The sequence below is a fragment of the Entelurus aequoreus genome, linkage group LG02, assembly GCF_033978785.1.
Source record: "Entelurus aequoreus isolate RoL-2023_Sb linkage group LG02, RoL_Eaeq_v1.1, whole genome shotgun sequence".
Classification (NCBI taxonomy): domain Eukaryota; kingdom Metazoa; phylum Chordata; class Actinopteri; order Syngnathiformes; family Syngnathidae; genus Entelurus; species Entelurus aequoreus.
Genome location: NC_084732.1, coordinates 7520990 through 7544593, shown reverse-complemented (window position 1 = coordinate 7544593; position 23604 = coordinate 7520990). Strand labels below are relative to the sequence as shown.

The window sequence follows — 23604 nt, the reverse complement described above, 5'->3', positions numbered from 1 at the left end:
CTCCATGGATTAGCCTGAATCCATGGGACTGTGGCTGAAGTCCTCATCCGGACGGTCCGGTATCACCTCAAAAAAAGCAAAGTATCGACTTCAATTTTAACGTATCGTCTTTCAAACGTGTACTCGTCGCACTTGGGCACTCCAGCAGCACTGAGAGTAGACTAGGCCAAACTACGTCTGGGGTAATGTTGCAATTTTCAACGCCAACAAAGCAATTGACTTGAAAAAAACAGCTCCGAGGTTAGTAAAGTAAGGCTCCGCTTGTCCACAAATGCGCTAGCTTTGATGCTAATGTACCTAGATCACTCCAGCAGCACTGAGAGCCTTACCTCAAACTACGTCTGGGGTAATGTTGCAATTTTCAACGGCAACAAAGCGATTGACTTGAAAAAAACAGCTCCGACGTTATTAAAGTAAGGCTCCGCTTATCCACAAATGCGCTAGCTTGATGCTAATGTACCTAGATCACTCAAGCAGCACTGAGAGCAGATTCGGCCAAACTACGTCTGGGGTAATGTTGCAATTTTCAACGGCAACAAAGTGATTGACTTGAAAAAAACAGATCAGAGGTTAGTAAAGTAGGGCTCCGCTTGTCCACAAATGCGCTAGCTTTGATGCTAATGTACCTAGATCACTCAAGCAGCACTGAAAGCAGACTCGGCCAAACTACGTCTGGGGTAGTGTTGCAATTTTCAACGCCAACAAAGCGATCGACTTGAAAAAAACAGCTCCGAGGTTAGTAAAGTAAGGCTCCGCTTGTCCACAAATATAATAGCTTGATGCTAATGTACCTAGATCACTCCAGCAGCACTGAGAGCAGACTGGGCCAAACTACGTCTGGGGTAATGTTGCAATTTTCAACGCCAACTAAAGCGATCGACTTGAAAAAAACAGCTCCAAGGTTAGTAAAGTAAGCCTCCGCTTGTCCACAAATGCGCTAGCTTTGATGCTAATGTACCTAGAGCACTCCAGCAGCACTGAGAGCATTACCTCAAACTACATCTGGGGTAATGTTGCAATTTTCAACGCCAACAAAGCGATCGACTTGAAAAAAACGTCTCCGACGTTAGTAAAGTAAGGCTCCGCTTGTCCACAAAAAATGCGTTAGCTTGATGCTAATGTACCTAGATCACTCCAGCAGCACTGAGAGCAGACTCGAACAAACGACCACTAGGTAATGTTGCAATTTTCTAAGAAAAAAAAGGGAAAAAAAAGGTATTCACCAAGGATGAAGCTCAGGCTATTGAATTGGGGGTTAAATCACCAAAAATGATTCTCGGGCGCGACCACCGCTGCTGCTCACTGCTCCCCTCACCTCCCAGGGGGTGATCAAGGGTGATGGGTCAAATGCAGGGAATAATTTCGCCCCACCTAGCGTGTGTGTGACAATCATTGCTACTTTATTTATTTATTTGTCTTTATTTGGTTCTTGATCACGTAAACCTAGAAGAGCCTTGAAGGGTCACCAATGGACGTCTTCTTCTGTGGAATCAGCAGACTAAAGTTTAAAGGAATCTACCCCCCCCTGTAGACCACCTGCCAGATCAAACGCAGCCTAATCCTCACCAACAAGCCAAGGGGAGATTAGGGTCACCATCTCCATCTTCCCCAGCATTGATGTGAAGTTATTTGATCAATAATTCATAACAACATTCATTTTGATTCATTATTATTTTTGGAGCTATGACAGTTTTTGAATCTCATTAAAATGAATAAATTCACTCTCGTAAAAAAAGTGTTAAAAATAAGTTTTTTTCAACGCTTAAATGTCAGCATCAACTTCAGCTCCGTCCATCAATTGTACATTTTTACAATGTTTGCTTGTTTGTTTCATGGGGTTTTTTTTGTCATAGAAAATTTAGTTTTTTATTATAGCAAACGCACAAAATATGCAATATTTTTCCCCAAAATATTTCAAATTGGAATATTTGATGTGAAGTTATTGGAGCCTTGAATAGATCAATCATTTATAACAACATTGATTTTGATTCATTATTACCAATAAAAGTAAAAAATAAATAAAATATATATTTTTTACTTTCAACACTTAAACCATTGTTTTTGTCAGAGAAAATGTACTTTTTTTCATGTCAAACACACAAAATATGCAATATTTTCCCCCCAAAAAACATGTCAGATTGGAATATTTGATGTGAAGTAATTAGATCAATAATTCATAACAACATTGATTTTGATCCACTATTATTTTTGAATTATCACAGTTGAAAAAGACGAAAAAAAGGCACTAAAATTCGTGTTAAAAATAAATCATCCTTTTTTTTTTAACTTTCAAAACTTAAATCACTGGATGGAACTTTTTTTTTAAATTTTTTTTTAAATTTTTAAATTTTATGCTGTTTTTGTCTTAGAAAACTTTTTTTTTTTTTACGGCAAACACGCAAAATATGAAATATTTTCCCCAAAAGAACATATTTCAAAGTGGAATATTTGATGTGAAGTTATTAGATCAACAATTCATAACAACATTGATTTTGATTCATTATTATTTTTCGAACAACAACAGTTGAAAAAGCCACTAAAATTCAAAAGGGCCACACTTATTAAAGTGTTAAAAAATAAATAATATATTTTTTTTTTAATTTCAACATTTAAATTATTATTTTTGTCAGAGAAAATGTAATTTTTTTCACAGCAAACCCACAAAATATGCAATATTTTCCCCAAAAAACCCCATTTAAAATTGGAATATTTGATGTGAAGTAATTAGATCAATAATTCATAACAACATTGATTTTGGTCCATTATTATTTTTAAATTATGACAGTTGAAAAAAAAAAAAGAGACAAAAACATTTTTAGGGATAAAAAACGGGCCACGCAAGATACATTTTTACTTTCAAAACTTAAATCATTATTTTTGTCAGAGAAAATGTAATTTTTTTTATGGCAAACACACAAAATATGCAATATTTCCCCCCAAAAACCCCATTTAAAATTGGAATATTTGATGTGAAGTTTTTAGATCAATAATTCATAACAACATTGATTTTGATCCATTATTATTTTTGAATTATGACAGTTGAAAAAGACAAAAAAAAAAGCCACAAAAATTATTAGGGATGTAGGGAGCCCCTAAAAGGACATGGGGGGAAAAAAATGTTTAATAATTGTTTTATTTTAATTTTATTTCTTTTAGACATGTATCTCGTGCGCACAAAAACGTATCTCGTGCGCATGAGATACATGTCTAAAAGAAAAAAAAATAAAAAAAAGAAAAATATATATACACATTTTGAAATTTTTTTTTTTTATAACTTTATAAAAAGTTTCTCGTGCGCACGAGATACATGTCTAAAAAAAATTTAAAAAAATTACCCCATGTCCCTTTAGGGGCTCCGTAATACGGAGCCCCTAAAGGGACATGGGGGAAAACATTTTTTTAATAATTTTTTAATTTCAATTTTATTTCTTTTAGACATGTATCTCGTGCGCACGAGCATGAGATACATGTCTAAAAAAAATTTAAAAAAATAAAAATATATATACATTTTTTTTTTTTTTTTTTATAACTTTATAAAAAGTTTCTCGTGCGCTAAAAAAAAAAAAAAAAAAAAAAAAAAATTCCCCCATGTCCCTTTAGGGGCTCCTTAATTCTGTTTTTGTCAGAGAAAACTTTTTTTTTACGGCAAACATGCAAAATATGAAATATTTTCCCCAAAAAACATATATCAAAGAGGAATATTTGATGTGAAGTTTTTAAATCAACAATTCATAACAACATTGATTTTGATTCATTATTAGTTTTGAATTATGATAGTTGAAAAAGACAAAAAAAGACAAAAAAATTCTTAGGGATGCAAAAGGGCCACACTCATTAAAGTGTTAAAAATAAATCATACTTTTTTTTTTTTAACTTTCAAAACTTAAATCACTGGATGGAACTTAAGATCCATCCATCAATTATATGTTTTTATTATTTTTTTTATTGTATTTTATTTTGTGCTGTTTTTGTCAGAGCAAACATATATTTTTACGGAAAACACGCAAAATATGAAATATTTCCCCAAAAATATTTCAAAGTGGAATATTTGATGTGAAGTTATGAGATCAATAATTTATAACAACATTGATTTTGATTCATTAGAATTTTTGGAGCAATGACAATTCTAAAGAAAAAAAAACTGCATGGCAACTTTGTGTTATTAGAGTCAACATTGCGACTTTTTCCCGTGACATTTCACCTGTTTGCTCCTTTATTCCACTTTATTATGTTTTTCTTCCGTGTTAATATTTATTGTGCTGTAAAATATATAAAAAAAGCATTGGGTGGGCTGCAAATGTCCACTTTCTGTGCTCCCAGAATGCAGCGTTACTGCATGGAAGTCAGCATTCAGACAGAAAGTCTCCTGATGAAGCGTCAACATGCTGACCTTTGACACGCAGAGTCGTCTCCTCCCGTTGCCAGGCGGATTTAAAGCGGCCTCGGGACGTTTCAGCATTCCTCAAGAGCCCCGAGGGCCGTGAAACACAAACCCAAAACTCAAATCTGGCTAAAGTCTTGTTTTTTGGATATGGTATCAAAACGGTCACGGGAGAAGGTCGTGGAAGAGTGAAAGTCTGGGTCTGTCCCTGGGTCTATCAGGTGCACCGCAGACCCTCCTCTGGGACCCGGGTCTGTCCCTGGGTCTATCAGGTGCACCGCAGACCTCCTCTGGGACCTGGGTCTGTCCCTGGGTCTATCAGGTGCACCGTAGAACCTCCTCTGGGACCTGGGTCTGTCCCTGGGTCTGTCCCTGGGTCTATCAGGTGCACCGCAGACCTCCTCTGGGACCCGGGTCTGTCCCTGGGTCTGTCCCTGGGTCTATCAGGTGCACCGCATATCTCCTCTGGGACCCGGGTCTGTCCCTGGGTCTATCAGGTGCACCGCAGACCCTCCTCTGGGACCCGGGTCTGTCCCTGGGTCTGTCCCTGGGTCTATCAGGTGCACCGCAGACCCTCCTCTGGGACCCGGGTCTGTCCCTGGGTCTGTCCCTGGGTCTATCAGGTGCACCGCAGACCCTCCTCTGGGACCCGGGTCTGTCCCTGGGTCTATCAGGTGCACCGCAGACCTCCTCTGGGACCTGGGTCTGTCCCTGGGTCTATCAGGTGCACCGTAGAACCTCCTCTGGGACCTGGGTCTGTCCCTGGGTCTGTCCCTGGGTCTATCAGGTGCACCGCAGACCTCCTCTGGGACCCGGGTCTGTCCCTGGGTCTGTCCCTGGGTCTATCAGGTGCACCGCATATCTCCTCTGGGACCCGGGTCTGTTCCTGGGTCTATCAGGTGCACCGCAGACCCTCCTCTGGGACCCGGGTCTGTCCCTGGGTCTGTCCCTGGGTCTATCAGGTGCACCGCAGACCCTCCTCTGGGACCCGGGTCTGTCCCTGGGTCTGTCCCTGGGTCTATCAGGTGCACCGCAGACCCTCCTCTGGGACCCGGGTCTGTCCCTGGGTCTATCAGGTGCACCGCAGATCTCCTCTGGGACCTGGGTCTGTCCCTGGGTCTATCAGGTGCACCGTAGAACCTCCTCTGGGACCTGGGTCTGTCCCTGGGTCTGTCCCTGGGTCTATCAGGTGCACCGCAGACCTCCTCTGGGACCCGGGTCTGTCCCTGGGTCTGTCCCTGGGTCTATCAGGTGCACCGCATATCTCCTCTGGGACCCGGGTCTGTCCCTGGGTCTATCAGGTGCACCGCAGACCCTCCTCTGGGACCCGGGTCTGTCCCTGGGTCTGTCCCTGGGTCTATCAGGTGCACCGCAGACCCTCCTCTGGGACCCGGGTCTGTCCCTGGGTCTGTCCCTGGGTCTATCAGGTGCACCGCAGACCCTCCTCTGGGACCCGGGTCTGTCCCTGGGTCTGTCCCTGGGTCTATCAGGTGCACCGCATATCTCCTCTGGGACCCGGGTTTGTCCCTGGGTCTATCAGGTGCACCGCAGATCTCCTCTGGGACCTGGGTCTGTCCTTGGGTCTGTCCCTGGGTCTATCAGGTGCACCGCATATCTCCTCTGGGACCTGGGTCTGTCCCTGGGTCTATCAGGTGCACCGCAGACCTCCTCTGGGACCTGGGTCTGTCCCTGGGTCTATCAGGTGCACCGCAGACCTCCTCTGGGACCTGGGTCTGTCCCTGGGTCTGTCCCTGGGTCTATCAGGTGCACCGCAGACCTCCTCTGGGACCTGGGTCTGTCCCTGGGTCTATTAGGTGCATCGCCGACCTCCTCTGGAACCTGGGTCTGTCCCTGGGTCTATCAGGTGCACCGCTGACCTCCTCTGGTACCTGGGTCTGTCCCTGGGTTTGTCCCTGGGTCTGTCCCTGGGTCTATCAGGTGCACGAAGACCTCCTCTGGGACCTGGGTCTGTCCCTGGGTCTATCAGGTGCACCGCAGACCTCCTCTGGGACCTGGGTCTGTTTTCGGGTCTATCAGGTGCACGGCAGACCTCCTCTGGAACCTGGGTCTGTCCCTGGGTCTATCAGGTGCACCACAGACCTCATCTGGGACCTGGGTCTGTCCCTGGGTTTGTCCCTGGGTCTGTCCCTGGGTCTATCAGTTGCACCGCAGACCTCCTCTGGGACCCGGGTCTGTCTCTGGGTCTATCAGGTGCCCTGCAGACCCTCCTCTGGGACCCGGGTCTGCCCCTGGGTCTATCAGGTGCACCGCAGACCCTCCTCTGGGACCCGGGTCTGTCTCTGGGTCTATCAGGTGCCCTGCAGACCCTCCTCTGGGACCCGGGTCTGCCCCTGGGTCTATCAGGTGCACCGCAGACCCTCCTCTGGGACCCGGGTCTGCCCCTGGGTCTATCAGGTGCACCTCAGACCTCCTCTCTAAGCACATAACCACATTTTTCAGGAAGATTCTTTGCTATATCCCATTTATTTCACCGACTAATCCAAAAGACTCCCGTCTTCAGGTCTGGGTTTCTGTTTCTAGTTCGGTTTTTTACGAGACATCTTTGATCAGCATGGTTCTTCCGTCCCGACCCGCCTGCGTACCGCGCCGGCCTTGCGCTCGGCAAAACGGCGTAAATAGCGATCCTCAATTTTCTCTGCCGGGGGTCGTGCTGGAATGCCTGGCGATGAGTTTAAAGGCTGTGGGAAACGTCAGCGCTCGCTAAATGTCAACAGACGCTCTCCGACATGTGGTGGTTGACGGTAGAACTCAACGCTGCTCTTTATTTATACGCAACTAATTATTTTTGGGTTCTTGGCAAACCTGCTTTTATTGTGGTCCGTAGAAATAGTATCAAACTCCGACTCATAGCCGAGGGAAAACGGTTGGAGTGAAATGACTCTAAAACACACAAAATGTTTTTACTGGTGTCCCAAAAGAGTCGCAAGTATATAAAAACAATTTTCTTCAAGTTCAAATGTTTGGTAGTAATATTTCACCCGTGACTCAAAAAGTGGCGCTGCTACAGGATTGAGTCCATTTAAGAAGGCCGACAAAGGGCGGAGAGTAAAATGGCGAACGGAAGAGAGGGTAAACAAGCTCAACCTGTAAGTTAACGTGTAAGCTTCACCTTTGTCATTTTTGGGCGGACGGCACCATGCGCCTGTCGTTGAAGAGTGCCAATCGCTGGTGCTGAGGGTGAAAGTGTGTCAACTTGAAGACATTTTTTTTTATACTTAAAAAAATTTTTTTTTACTTGCAGGAAATTGTTTTTATACTTGTAAATTGTGTTTTTAATTGAGGAAAATAATATTTAGTTTTTTTACTTTGCACATTTTTCCATTTTTAGTAGAAGAAAATAGCTTTTTTCTTTAAAATTGGAAAGCTTTTTTTTATAACTGAATACATTTTTTATAGAATAGAAATAGAATAGAATAGAATAGAAAGTACTTTATTGATCCCTGGGGGAAATTCAGCACCACAGTTTGCTCACAATAGACAATATTAAATATAAATAAATACATAATATAATTTAATATATATAATATATAAATAACATAAATATATTCTACATATACTCTACATTTAAGAGCAGTCAAGGAACATATGCATTATACAGTCTGATGGCTGTCGGTATTTATACTTGAAAATCGTTTTTTTACTTAAAGAAAATATATATATATATTTTTTTTTACTTGCAAATTTTTTCGTTTTTAGTAAAATAAAATAGCTTTTTTCTTTAAAATTGGAAAGCTTTTTTTTTAACTGAATATTTTTTTTATACTTGAAAATATTTTTTTTACTAAAATAATTTATTTTATTTTTTTTACTTGCAAATGTTTTTATAGAAAAAAAACAACATTTTTTTTAAAACTTGGAAACTGTTTTTTTAATTGAATTATTTTTTTTAGACGTTTTATTTGTTAAAATTTTTTTTTTTTATACTTCCGAATCATTTGTTGTGTGTTTTTGGACTTTTGCCAGTAATTTCACTCCATAGAAACACTTCGTAATAATTGTTTTGTTTTTTTACTTGCAAAAGTTTTTCGTTTTTATTAAAAGAAAATAGCTTTTTTCTGTAAAATGGGAAAACTTTTTTTTTAACTGAATACATTTTTTATACTTGAAAATCGTTTTTTTACTTAAAGAAAATTGCTGTTTTTCTTTTTTTTTTACTTGCACATTTTTTTTATAGAAGAAAATAGCTTTTTATATTTTTTACTTGGAAACTGTTTTTTTAATTGAATAATTTTTTAAATACTTTTTATTTGTGGAAAATCTTTTTTATACTTCCGAATAATTTGTTGTGTGTTTTTGGAGTTTTGCCAGTAATTTCACTCCATAGAAACACTTCCTAATAATTGTTTTGTTTTTTTACTTGCAAAATGTTTTCGTTTTTAGTAGAAGAAAATAGCTTTTTTCTTTAAAATTGGAAAGCTTTTTTTTAACTGAATACATTTTTTATACTTGAAAATCGTTTTTTTACTTAAAGAAAATAGTTTTTTTTAGTTTTTTTTACTTGCACATTGTTTTTAATAGAAGAAAATAGCTTTTTATTTTTTACTTGGAAACTGTTTTTTTAATTGAATCATTTTTTTAATACTTTTTATTTGTAGAAAATCGTTTTTATACTTCCGAATCATTTTTTGTGTGTTTTTGGAGTTTTGCCAGTAATTTCGCTCCATAGAAACACTTCCTAATATATTTTTTTGTTTTTTTACTTGCAACATTTTTTCATTTTTAGTAGAAGAAAATAGTTTTTTTCTTTAAAATTGGAAAGCTTTTTTTTTAACTAAATAATTTTTTTTATACTTGAAAATCGTTTATTTTACTTAAAGATTTTTTTATATTTATTTTTTTTTACTTGCAAATTTTTTTATGGACAAAAATAGCTTTTTTTTGTACTTGGAAACTGTTTTTTTAATTGAATAAATTTATTTTAATACTTTTTATTTGTAGACAATCGTTTTTACACTTGCGAATAATTTTTTGTGTGTTTTTGGAGTTTTGCCAGTAATTTCACTCCATAGAATCACTTCCTAATATTTTTTTTGTTTTTTTACTTGCAACATTTTTTTGTTTTTAGTAGAAGAAAATATTTTTTTTCTTTAAAATTGGAAAGCTTTTTTTTTAACTGAACATTTTTTTTCTTCTTGAAAATCGTTTTTTTACTTAAAGAAAATTGTTTTGTTTTTTTCTACTTGCAAATTCTTTTTATAGAAGAAAATTGCTTTTTTTTTTACTTGGAAACTGTTTTTTTAATTGAATATTTTTTTTTATACTTGCGAATCATTTTTTTTGAAATTGTTTTTATACTTGTAAATTGTGTTTTTGATTGAGGAAAATATTTTAGTAGTTTTTAGTAGAAGAAAATAGCTTTTTCTTTAACATTGGAAAGCTTTTTTTTAACTGAATAATTTTGTTATACTTGAAAATCGTTTTTTTACTTAAAAAAAGTTTTTTTTTTTTTTTACTTGCAAATTTCTTTATAGAAGAAAATAGCTTTTTTTTTTAACTCGGAAACTGTTTTTTTAATTTAAGAATTTTTTTTATACTTGGGAATCATTTTTTTACTTGCAGGAAATTGTTTTTATACTTGTAAATTGTGTTTTTAATTGAGGAAAATATTTTAGTAGTTTTTAGTAGAAGAAAATAGCTTTTTTTTTTAAATTGTAAAGCTTTTTTTAACTGAATACTTTTTTTATACTTGAAAATTGTTTTTTTACTTAAATAATTTATTATTTTTTTTACTTGGAAACTGTTTTTTTAATTTAAGAATTTTTTTTATACTTGCAAATCATTTTTTGTGTGTTTTTGGAGTTTTGCCAGTAATTTCACTCCATAGAAACACTTCCTAATGAATGAATTAGTCAACCAGTGGTCGGACTACAACTGTTAGTGGCCTTAATTACAACTGTACACTTCCAATGTTGTGGGAACACGCGGGACATTTTCTCTTCCCCGTGCACGAAGCAAGGTCCGTGAAGAACTTGTCCAGAGTCCAGATCCCAGGAGAATAAACAAGGAAGAGATAAAAATGAATTAGAATCTTAACGGCAAGGGTTTTAACTGCAGGAGCTTTTCTTCCATGTTCCTGTCCTACATGTGTACCATGTTAGGTCTTAGGTTGTTACAAGAAATTATCCAACAAAAAATGATTGGCGCCTTAAAACAACTCCCTGACGAGTCTAATCTGTCGACAACTTTACAAAACTGAACCGACACGTGGAACAAACTGAGGTGAGGTAGATACAGTATCTGGGAAAAATTCTTAAGGTTGGATTCAAAGGGATCCACAGGACTGGCTGAGGGCATCGTTTCTTTAGCCAGTCGGTATCTGGCAGTTGGAGAAGGGTCTAGCTGCGGCCGCAGACACTATTCTAAGTTCCGCCCACAAGGGTGACGACAACCATGAACCATGGTTTAAAGACATGGCCAGAGTGGACACTTGATTTGTAACGTGATCCGGGATGGCAAATGTAACACACCATGGTTGTTATTATTTCGGTTGTTGAATGCATTGCTTTTTTGGCTGGTTATATACAAGCTTAGCCAAAAACCAAACCCAAACCCAATCCTAACCCTAACCCAAACCCTAACCCAAAACTAATCCTTGCCCTAAACCCAACTCAGACCCCAACCTAACCCCCACCGTAACCCCAACCCCAACCAAAACCCAAACCTAACCCTTACCCTAAATCCAACCCAAATATGTTTTTACAATTTTTATTCTGTTTTTAAAATTGTTATTATTGTTTGTTGTCTTAAGAGTATTCTCTGTAGGTTGTTTTAAAAGCACTGAGCTGGATTGCTGTTCAATTTCATTGTTTCCATGCAATGACAATAAAGGGATTCTGATTCTGAACCCCAACCTAACCCCCACCCTAACCCCAACCCAAACGTAACCCAACCTAACCCCAACGCAAACCTAATCCTTGCCCTAACCCAAACCGTAAACGTAACTTATTTTCAGCAGTATTTTTTTACTCAGTTATTTCTGATATCAGTGTTGCGTACGGTCTCTCCAGCTTCACTTCTGTCTAAGACACTCTTCACCTCCGTTGTCGTCACCCCTGAGTGACTTTGACTGTCTGTGGCCGCAGCTGGACCCTTCCCAAACTGCCAGATACTGACTGGCTAAAGAAACGAGGCCCTCAGCCAGTCCTGTGGCTCCCTTTGAGTCCAACCTTAGGAAATTCTCCAAGATATCTCCCTCACATAAGTGTGTTCCACGTGTCGGTTCAGTTTTGTATAGTTGTTGACATATTAGACTCGTCAGGGAGTTGTTTTAAGGCGCCAACTTGGGATCTAACATAGTACACATATAGGACAGGAACATGTAAGAAAAGCTCCTGGACTGGCTGAGGGCATCGTTTCTTTACCAGTCGGTATCTGGCAGTTGGAGAAGGGTCTAGCTGAGGCCACAGACACTCTAAGTCCTGCCAACTTTAAGTCTTAGTCGCGCCCACTCAGGGGTGACGACAACGGAAGTGAAGGGTGTCTTAAACCGAAGTGAAGCTGGAGAGACCATACGCAACACGGAAATCAGAAATAAATGGAAGAAAAAAAATACTGCTGGAAATAAGTTAAGGTTACTGTTCGGGTTAGGTTTGGGTTTGGGTTGGGGTTAGGATTGTTTATAACCAGCCGAAAAAGCAATGCATTCAACAACCGAAATAATAACAACCATGTTGCGTTACATTTGCCATCTTGGATCTTGTTACAAATCAAGTGTCCACTCTGGTGTTGCCAGCACCACTCTGATCATGTCTTTAAACCATGGTTCAATTCCGTTGTCTTCACCCTTGTAGGCGGAACTTAGAGTAGGCGAGACTTGGAATAGTGTCGGCGGCCGCAGCTAGACCCTTCTCCAACTGCCAGATACCGACTGGCTAAAGAAACGATGCCCTCAGCCAATTCTGTGGATTCTTTTGAATCCAACCTTAAGAAGTTCTCCCAGATATCTTCCTCACCTCTGTTTGTTCCACGTGTTGCTTCAGTTTTGTATAGGTGTTGACAGATTAGACTCGTCAGGGAGTTGTTTTAAGGCGCCAATTATTCTTTTTTATGAATTACTCGTAACAATGGATGTCCTTGGGCTGTTGAGAGAAGCCACCAGGCCAAACGTTCACTTCTGAAATCCTTCCAAGCCAACACTTTTGATTACTCTACGCCACAGTTTTCTCACACTAATCCTGGGTGGGTTTTCTCTTTTCTTTGATCAGGCCGCAGTACAACGGTAATTTCTGTCCGGGCTCCAACCGTCTCAACCAGCTGTGTAACACCCGGCCGTGCCCGCACAACACGGTGGACTTCCGGACCCAGCAGTGCGCCGAGTACAACAGCAAGCCCTTCAGGGGCTGGTACTACAAGTGGAAGCCGTACACCAAAGTAGAAGGTAAATATTCGAGCTTGACTGTGTCCTTGGATGCGTCCTGTGTGAAAACCGCAAATTTCAAGTCTTCTCTCAGCTAGTTGCCTGTAAATGATCCCTTTGGAACATTTTGGCAAGAGATTTTCAATCTTTTAAGAGCTTTCGTAGGACTCCGAAAGACACCACACAATTTGTTGTATTCCGACACTAAGAACAAGAGCGGGGAGCGTCTGATTGGCCGGCTCCTAAACACACAAAGCAGCGCCGGCGAGCTTTGTCTCGTCTTAATTCGGCTTGATCTTCTGTATTCTGCGCCGTGCTGTTCCAGCCCCAATCTCTTTAATGGGCTTTTTTTCTGCGATGCCAAGGTCTATTTACTGCCGGCTTGTCTGGGGCCAAAGAAGCTGGAGGAAACTATCACTCTGTGTAATATGCATGGCAGGCATGCAGCCACTTGCACCCCTCCACACAGTGGGAAGGGATTTGAAAAGGAAGCCTCCTGGCCTTGAGCGAGCGCAGAGAAAGGGAGGGTAGTGAAGGACAGCGGTGTGTTTGGCCGGCGTCCCAGGCCTCTTTAGACTCTTGATGAATAGGAGGTTATGTTTGGAGGAACATATTCTAAAGTGCCTTCGGGACCTTGGGCCGAGTCACCTTTGTTGTCGTTTATTTCAACTGCGGGCAGCTGCTCAGACTCGAATTTTGAAGCAGACAATAAATCCCCAGAGAAGACTTCATTGTCAGTGCCTGTCTTCTGCCATTCAGGCTTTGCTGGTCTTGAGAGTCCAGGTTTAACCCCCAACAACCGGCAACATTGGACCACCTTTGCTTAGTCAGTTTGGTTTTGGCAGAACGACCCAGGAGATTTGTCGTGTGTGAAGGTTGGCACATGTACCAGCCTTGATATGATAATATTCCTGGTAACTACTCAGGTTGGTGCAGTTTTTGATGTTTTCCATTGGCTAAAAACAGGTACTACGAGACGGGGACGGATTGGGACCCTGTTACCGGGAAGAGACCTCCTAGATTATTATATTCTATGGCTGTCGGAAGAGTGGATCGTGAGATCGACAGGTGGATCGGTGCGGCGTCTTCAGTAATGCGGACGCTGTATCGATCCGTTGTGGTGAAGAAGGAGCTGAGCCGGAAGGCAAAGCTCTCAATTTACCGGTCGATCTACGTTCCCATCCTCACCTATGGTCATGAGCTTTGGGTTATGACCGAAAGGACAAGATCACGGGTACAAGCGTGTGTGAAGGTTTGCACATGTACCAGCCTCGATATGATAATATTCCTGGTAACTACTCAGTTTGGTGCAGTTTTTGATGTTTTCCATTGGCTAAAAACAGGTACTACGAGACAGGGACGGATTGGGACCCTGTTACCGGGAAGAGTCCTCCTAGATTATTCTATTCTATGGCTGTCGGAAAAAAGAGAGGTGACTAGAATCGATGATTAAGAATTTACTGTACAAAAAAGTCCTGTACTGTACTCCAAGTCTGAGTCCATGGTTCTCGCCCGGAAAAGGGTGGAGTGCCATCTCCGGGTTGGGGAGGAGACTATTGGGCTACTTGGTGCCGTCTTGCATTGGGCTAAAAAAGTTTGGTCGAAAACTGACTACATGCAAAGTAACTATATATATATATATATATATATATATATATATATATATATATATATATATATATATATATATATATATATATATATATATATATATATATATATATATATGTATGTGTGGGAAAAAAATCACAAGACTATTTAATCTCTACAGGCCTGTTTCATGAGGGGTTTACCTCAATCCTCAGGAGATTTTAAATATCCTGAGGATTGAGGTAAACCCCTCATGGAACAGGCCTGTAGAGATGAAATAGTCTTGTGATTTTTTCCCCACACATACATATTACACTCTACCACGGTATCGAGCACTATTTTTTGGATAATCTAATTAAGACATATATATATATATATATATATATATATATATATATATATATATATATATATATATATATATATATATATATATATATATATATATATATATATATATATATATATATATATATATATATATATATATATATATATATATATATATATATTAGGGCTGAAACTAACGATTCATTTGATAATCAATTAATCTGTCGATTATTACTTCGATTAATCGATTAATAATCAGATAAAAGAGACAAACTACATTTCCATCCTATCCAGTATTTTATTGGAAAAAAACAGCATTCTGGCACCATACTTATTTTGATTATTGTTTTTCAGCTGTTTGTAAATGTTGCAGTTTATAAATAAAGGTTTATTTAAAAAAATAAAAAAAATAATACAATAAAATATTTTTAAAAAATAAAATAAAATAAAAAAACTCTGCGCATAGCATAGATCCAATGAATCGATGACTAAATTAATAGCCAACTATTTTAATAATCGATTTTAATCGATTTAATCGATTAGTTGTTGCAGCCCTAATATATATAGTTGTGTGTGTTTACATATTATGATAATATAATGGATATATAATTAATATAATATAATTATAATAATATTACATAATAGTATATATATATAATAGTATGTGAAAGTTTGATTCCTACCTTGTTTACTTCTGTGACCACCTCTTCAAAGCTTTGTAATCAATCAGAAATATCAAGCAGCTAAAAGTCAAACATGGACAATGTCGACCGAGTGTCTTGCATTTTTCCCATCATGCCTTGCAACGGATTTAAATGGGTGTCATTTTGAAATTTTTAAAATAATATCCACAAATTCCATGGAGCAGGTTGTGTTATGTGTGACAAAGTGTGTTGACTTTTTGTGCAGGTTGAATAGTTTTTTTCTGCACCATGACTAGGAAAGGTTGTCTGGATAGGGTCATACAAATAAATGCTGTGTTTGAACGGCAAAAGTTACACATCGTTAGTTGCAGCCCTAATATATATATATATATATATATATATATATATATATATATATATATATATATATATATATATATATATATATATATATATATATATATATATATATATATATATATATACGATTAATTTGATAATCGATTAATCTGTCGAATAATTACTTTGATTAATCGATTAATAATCAGATACAAGAGACAAACTACATTTCCATCCTATCCAGTATTTTATTGGAAAAAAACAGCATTCTGGCACCATACTTATTTTGATTATTGTTTCTCAGCTGTTTGTAAATGTTGCAGTTTATAAATAAAGGTTTATTTAAAAAAAAAAATAAATAAAAAAAAAAAATAAAAAAAAAATAAAAATAAAAAATAAAAAAATCTCTGCGCATGCGCATAGCATAGATCCAACGAATCGATGACTAAATTAATCGCCAACTATTTTAATAATCGATTTTAATCGATTTAATCGATTAGTTGTTGCAGCCCTAATATATATAGTTGTGTGTGTTTACATATTATGATATCATAATGGATATATAATTAATATAATATAATTATAATAATATTACATAATAGTATATATATATAATAGTATGTGAAAGTTTGACTCCTACCTTGTTTACTTCTGTGACCACCTCTTCAAAGCTTTGTAATCAATCAGAAATATCAAGCAGCTAAAAGTCAAACATGGACAATGTCGACCGAGTGTTTTGCATTTTTCCCATCATGCCTTGCAACGGATTTAAATGGGTGTCATTTAGAATTTTACGGTGCTTGGACATTTTTATTTTTTTTTATAATATCCACAAAGTTCAGTGAGCAGGTTGTGTTATGTGCGACAAATTGTGCTGGTTGAATAGGTTTTTTTTGCACCATGACTAGGAAAGGTTGTCTGGATTGGGTCGTACAAATAAATGCTGTGTTTGGGCGGCAAAAGTTACACATCATAATCACTCACTGGTGTGAGATTTTTTTCCCCGTCATCCCTACTCGGTGGAGTCAGTAAACCCAATTTGTACATTCAATTTGACATTTTTATTGACGCCAGCAGGTCAATGGAGTTTGTGTGAAATTTAGGGCTGGAACAACTAATCGATTAAAATCGATTATTAAAATAGTTGCCGATTAATTTAGTCATCGATTCGTTGGATCTATGCTATGCGCAGAGTTTTTTTTTTTTTTTTTTTAAATAAACCTTTATTTATAAACTGCAACATTTACAAACAGCTGAGAAACCATAATCAAAATAAGTATGGTGCCAGAACGCAGGTTTTTTTTCAAGAAAATACTGGATAGGATAGAAATGTAGTTTGTCTATTTTATCCGATTATTAATCGAAGTAATAATCGACAATTAATCGATCATCAAATTAATCGTTAGTTGCAGATTATTAATAGATTAATCAAAGTAATAATCGCCAGATCAATCGACCATCAAAGTAATCGTTAGTTGCAGATTATTAATCGATTAATCGGAGTAATAATCACCAGATTAATCGATCATCAAATTAATTGTTAGTTGCAGATTATTAATCGATTAATCGAAGCAATAATCACCAGATTAATCGATCATCAAATCATCCGCTAGTTGCAGATTATTAATCGAAGCAATAATCGACAGATTAATCGATCATCAAATTAATCGTTAGTTGCAGATTATTAATCGATTAACCGAAGTAATAATCGCCAGATTAATCGATCATCAAATTAATCGTTAGTCGCAGACTATTAATCGATTAATCGAAGTAATAATCGACAGATTAATCGATTATCAAATTAATCGTTAGTTCCAGCCCTAGTGAAATGATGCATTCATTGTTCGTTCATAAAGTCGTTTTTTCTTCTTCTTCAAACCGGGAAGTGGCCGATGATCTAAAAGTGAACATCTTCTGGATGCTTCCGCAGATGAAGACGTCTGCAAGCTGTACTGCACCGCCGTGGACTTTGACTTCTTCTTCGCCATGTCCGGCAAGGTCAAAGACGGCACCTCCTGCTCCCACCACCAAGGCGACGTCTGCATCGACGGAGTTTGCGAGGTATTTTCACCGCGCCTATTTTGTCGTCCCCGTTGAATGAAACCACACCGGCAGAGGCTGGATCCGCGGCGAGAAAGTCAGGTGGCCTCGGCTGCGGCGGCGGTCAGACCGCAAGTGTCGCCTTTCAGCAGCTGTCAAGAGCGCATTTCTAAGCAATCATTTCAAAACTCTGACCATGGTCCTGCCTCCGACTTAACCCGATTGTCTTGTGGTCCGACCTAAACCGAGGCGCTGACACTCACTTTGTCAAGTTGGGGGACGCGAAGCAGAAAACCTTCGGCCCGCTCACTGAATCCCAACGAGTCGCCGCAGCGTTGCTTTTGGCGGCCGACCAGACTCGGGCTTCAATTGACACGGACGTGAACTGCAAGTTGAGGCCAGTGTCGGCAATTATGGTGCTTGTGGCGTACGATACATACATCCTGCACATGCGGTGGTGGAGGACTGGACTGGATGTGGCCACACATAATACACCGCTTTAGATAACCCTTTCACTTTATCATCCACGAAGAGCAGATGTGTCCCCACTTTTCCCCGTCCAACATAAATAAGCTAAGCTTTATGCAGGTTGTCCCTAAGGTCTGCTTGGACCCAAATATAAACGCAGCACTTCTGTTTCTGCTCCCATTTTCGCATGAGTTGAACTCAAAGATGTACAACTTTGACTACGTACACAAAAGACACATTCCCACGGATGAAGTGCTGGCTGGCCAAAGTCGGGACCCGGGGTGGACCGCTCGCCTGTGCACCAGGTGGGGACATCACTGCACTGCTGACCTGTCTCCGCTCGGGATGGTCTCCTGCTGGCCCCACTATGGACTGGACTCTCTCACTATTACGTTAGATCCACTATGGACTGGACTCTCACTATTATGTTAGATCCACTATGGACTGGACTCCCACTATTATGTTAGCTCCACTATGGACTGGACTCTCACACTATTATGTTAGATCCACTATGGACTGGACTCTCACTATTATGTTAGATCCACTATGGACTGGACTCTCACACGATTATGTTAGATCCACTATGGACTGGACTCTCACACTATTATGTTAGATCCACTATGGACTGGACTCTCACTATTATGTTAGATCCACTATGGACTGGACTCTCACTATTATGTTAGATCCACTATGGACTGGACTCTCACTATTATGTTAGATCCACTATGGATTGGACTCTCACACTATTATGTTAGATCCACTATGGACTGGACTCTCACTATTATGTTAGATCCACTATGGACTGGACTCTCACTATTATGTTAGATCCACTATGGACTGGACGCTCACACTATTATGTTAGATCCACTATGGACTGGAGTCTCACTATTATGTTAGATCCACTATGGACTGGACTCTCACACTATTATGTTAGATCCACTATGGACTGGACTCTCACTATTATGTTAGATCCACTATGGACTGGACTCTCCCTATTATGTTAGATCCACTATGGACTGGACTCTCACTATTATGTTAGATCCACTATGGACTGGACTCTCACTATTATGTTAGATCCACTATGGACTGGACTCTCACACTATTATGTTAGATCCACTATGGACTGGACTCTCACACTATTATGTTAGATCCACTATGGACTGGACTCTCACAATATTATGCTAGATCCACTATGGACTGGACTCTCACTCAAGTCCGAGACAACGACAGACTCTAGTCATATTGAGACCTGGATGAGGACGACGAGTATTCAGATGAGCTTTCCTTGAGACAGTTTCTCACAGTTTTTGCAGAAATTCTTTGGTTATGCAAACCAATTGTTGCAGCAGCTGTCCGGGTGGCTGGATGTGGAGGTCTTGGGCTGGTGTGCTTACACGCGGTCTGCGGTTGTGAGGCCGGTTGGATGTACTGCCAAATTCTCTGAGACGTCTTTTAGTAGAAAAATTAACGGTAAATTCAATGGCATGATTAATCTAAGTGTGTTCATGATTAATAATTTCTTTATTCATTTTGTCAGCCCTAAAGTGAACATAATAGACATTATTCGTCACTCGTTCTTGATCCCATTTTGGACATTTCTTGAAAACCGTAATAGTTGGAGTTGTGTTGCTAGCTAGCTGCTAATCACACAAACACCACGAATGACAGTAGTAGGCTAACATACAAATGACTATCACCTAACGAGGCTAAAATCCCAGTTTTTTGTTTTTTTTTTGTGTGTTTTTTTGCAGGCCGTGGGCTGCGATCAGATTTTAGGTTCCAAAGCCTCTCTGGATTCGTGTGGCGTATGTAAAGGGAACAACTCCACCTGCAAACTGTACAAGGGCCAATACACCCTGCAGCACAGAGCCAACGGTAAGATGGCACATTTACGTATTTTTCAACTTTAAATCTGATTAAACTACTTAAACCGTGAACTGTCTATCTCAGGCAACTTTATTTTATTACTGTACAAGGTTCTTACACCGGGGATAAGTCATTGGAGTAACAAGACCGGAAGTAACAGGAGTGAGTTTTTAGCGTAGAATTAGCCAAAATAGCTAATTTATGACACTACATCACCATGACTCATTTAAAAATAAATGTATAAATATTTTAGGATTTTAACCTCCAACTACTCATTCCTCGTGTAATGAAATAAAGATAATATACATCGTTTAATTAGTCAATACAATTGTTATAAGTACACCTCTGCTCCACAGTGCATCCTTAATATTTTAAAGGAAATAAATATAGATCGACTTATTACAAATAATACTTTTTTAAAATATTGTTTTTAGTCTGTAACAGAGATGATTTAAAGTACATAAATATACAATTTTATTAACTCAATTAATCTATTTATTAATTTGATCTATTGTGCCGATGTGTGCCAGCACATTTTCAGTGGCATACATCAACAAGGTTAAAACAGTGACAGAGATATTATGTAATGAAACCGAGACGTTAGAGGTGTAAATCTTTGGCCACCTAACGATTCGATCGGACTCCGATTCCTCGGGTGACTATTCGATTGATAATTAATAAGTAATATATAATTATAAATATATTTGGATGTAAGAATTAATAAATATATATATATATTTATATGTATATATATATATATATATATATATATATATATATATATATATATATATATATATATATATATATATATATACATAAATATATACATATATATATATATATATATATATATATATATATATATATATATATATATATATATATATATATATATATATATATATATATATATATATATATATATATATATATACATATATACATATATATATATATATATATATATATATATATATATATATATATATATGTATATATATATATATATATATATATATATATATATATATATATATATATATATATATATATATATATATATATATATATATATATATATATATATATTTATTAATTCTTACATCCAAATATATTTATAATTATATATTACTTATTAATTATTTATTATATATAATTATACAATAAATATATATATATATACTTTTTACAATGTATGTATGTATGTATATATACAATATATATATTAATATATATATATATATATATATATATATATATATATACACATATACATATATACACACATATATATATATATATATATATATATATATATATATATATATATATATATATATATATACATATATATATATATATATATATATATATATATATATATATATATAAATAAATATATATATATTTATTAATTCTTACATCCAAATATATTTATAATTATATATTACTTATTAATTATTTATTATATATAATTATACAATAAATATATATATATATAATTTTTACAATGTATGTATGTATGTATATATACAATATATATATATATAAATATATATATATATATATATATATATATATATATATATATATATATATATATATATATATATATATATGTATATATATATATATATATATATATATATATATATATATATATATATATATATATATATATATATATATATATATATATATATATATATATATATATATATATATATATATATATATATATATATATATATATATATATATATATATATATATATATATATATATATATATATATATATATATATATATATATATATATATATATATATAAATATATGTAAGTATGTATGTATGTATGCATGTATATACACATATATGTGTATATATATACAGTATATATGTATATACATTTAGTTGTATACATGTACTGTATATATGTATTATTATTTTTATCAAATCGACTTTTACAAATAATGGATGGATTTAGAATCGGGATGAATAAGAATCGCGATCCAGATGTGAATCGATTTTTTTTGTGTTCTTCTAATAAAAAGTAATTTTTTCGTAACATTCGAGCATTTTTGTTCTTTTAGAAGTGTACCACTTTGATACGATCCTGTCATGTTTGCTTTAAGATCTCGTACAATATTTTGATCTTTGACCCAGAGTACTACTCCATGGTCACCATCCCGGCGGGCGCTCGCAGCATCCGCGTGGAAGAGATGGAGGTGTCCAGCAGCTACCTGGCCGTGCGCTCGCTGAAGAGGAAGTACTACCTGACTGGGGAGTGGACGGTGGACTGGCCGGGGAAGTTCCACATGGGAGGAGCCGTGTTCAGCTACCAGCGCTCCTTCAACACGCCGGAGAGCCTCCACGCCGCCGGGCCGACTAATGAGACGCTGGTGTTTGAAGTAAGCCGTGTGATGATTGGCCGTGACAGGCGAGCTGCTGTCCCACTGTTCTTTTTCTATCTCTAACGCCGCTCGTTTAAAGGGGACGGAGCCCGTCTCCCAGGGACCGCTCGGACCCTCCTTCAGCGCCGCAGCGGGGGGTCCGTCTTGAAGGGTTAAGGTGTTGTGTAGAAGACTTTGAAAGCTCTAATCTCAATTAAGGTTCAAAGTGTCCCTACTAATAGTGGAAAAAGTGGACAAAAGGTTGAAGATGTAAGGGTCAATCACCTCGCTGTCAACAAAAAGCCAAAGACAAAGGGCCCGGTCTACGAAAGGTTGGCGTGTATTAAAACGTGCAAACTTGATAGCACGCAAAGCTCATCTAGCTCAGATGACCGTGTCTCTTAAACGAGGACCGTAGAGAACCCGATCCATATACCGTGTCAATCTTCATGTTTATGCAAAATACCGTATTTTTACCATATATAAGCCGCACCGGACTATAAATCGCAGATATAAACGTTGTGAAATGAGTTATTTACACAGAAATATTCTGTACATGTTTATTTATACATGTGTACCTTAACTGTTTCCAAACAGTGTCTGGGACACGGCAGTAAAACGGCTGATCAAACAAAACAGAAGTCATCGTCATTGTGTTTTTTGTTAGCCCGCAAAATGTCAGAAAAAAAGAGCAAAAATACGCAATGTAATAAGAATTTTTTTAAAAAATTGTGTAGAAAATGTGTAGACCCAAGTATGCGCAGGATATTTAGATATTGTTTTTTCCAATACTACAAACAGACATTACATATCAAACCTTAGTGCTAGCTGTATGTTATAAGTGACAAATTTGGTATCAAAATTCCCGCTTTTTCTCATTACCCTATTTTCCAGACGACAGAGCACACCCGTATTTAAGCCCCACCCACTACATTTTATAAGAAAAAACAATATTTTTCCATATATAAGCCGCACCGGACTATAAGGCGCAGATATAAACGTTTTGAAATGAGTTATTTACACAGAAATATTCTGGGAATGTTTATTTACAGACATTAATTGTTTCCAAACAGTGTCTGGAACACGGCTTTGTATATAGCACTCGCATTATGATTTATCAAGACTGATGTTGTTTTCACGGGCGTCGTACACACAACATGTTTCCTCGGGTTG

The 23604-nt window shown here is 37.3% G+C and overlaps 1 protein-coding gene across 1 annotated transcript in view; it reads left to right on the top strand.

Annotated features, from left to right (window-relative positions):
• Positions 1-23604, top strand: part of LOC133665337 (A disintegrin and metalloproteinase with thrombospondin motifs 18-like) — a gene marked incomplete at its 5' end in the record, with an annotated part of 121263 nt that overhangs the window by 55743 nt on the left and 41916 nt on the right. The window contains 4 exon segments of the mRNA XM_062070609.1: positions 12607-12779; positions 17592-17722; positions 19921-20044; positions 22205-22449. Of these exon segments, the coding sequence (XP_061926593.1) occupies positions 12607-12779; positions 17592-17722; positions 19921-20044; positions 22205-22449 (673 nt within the window).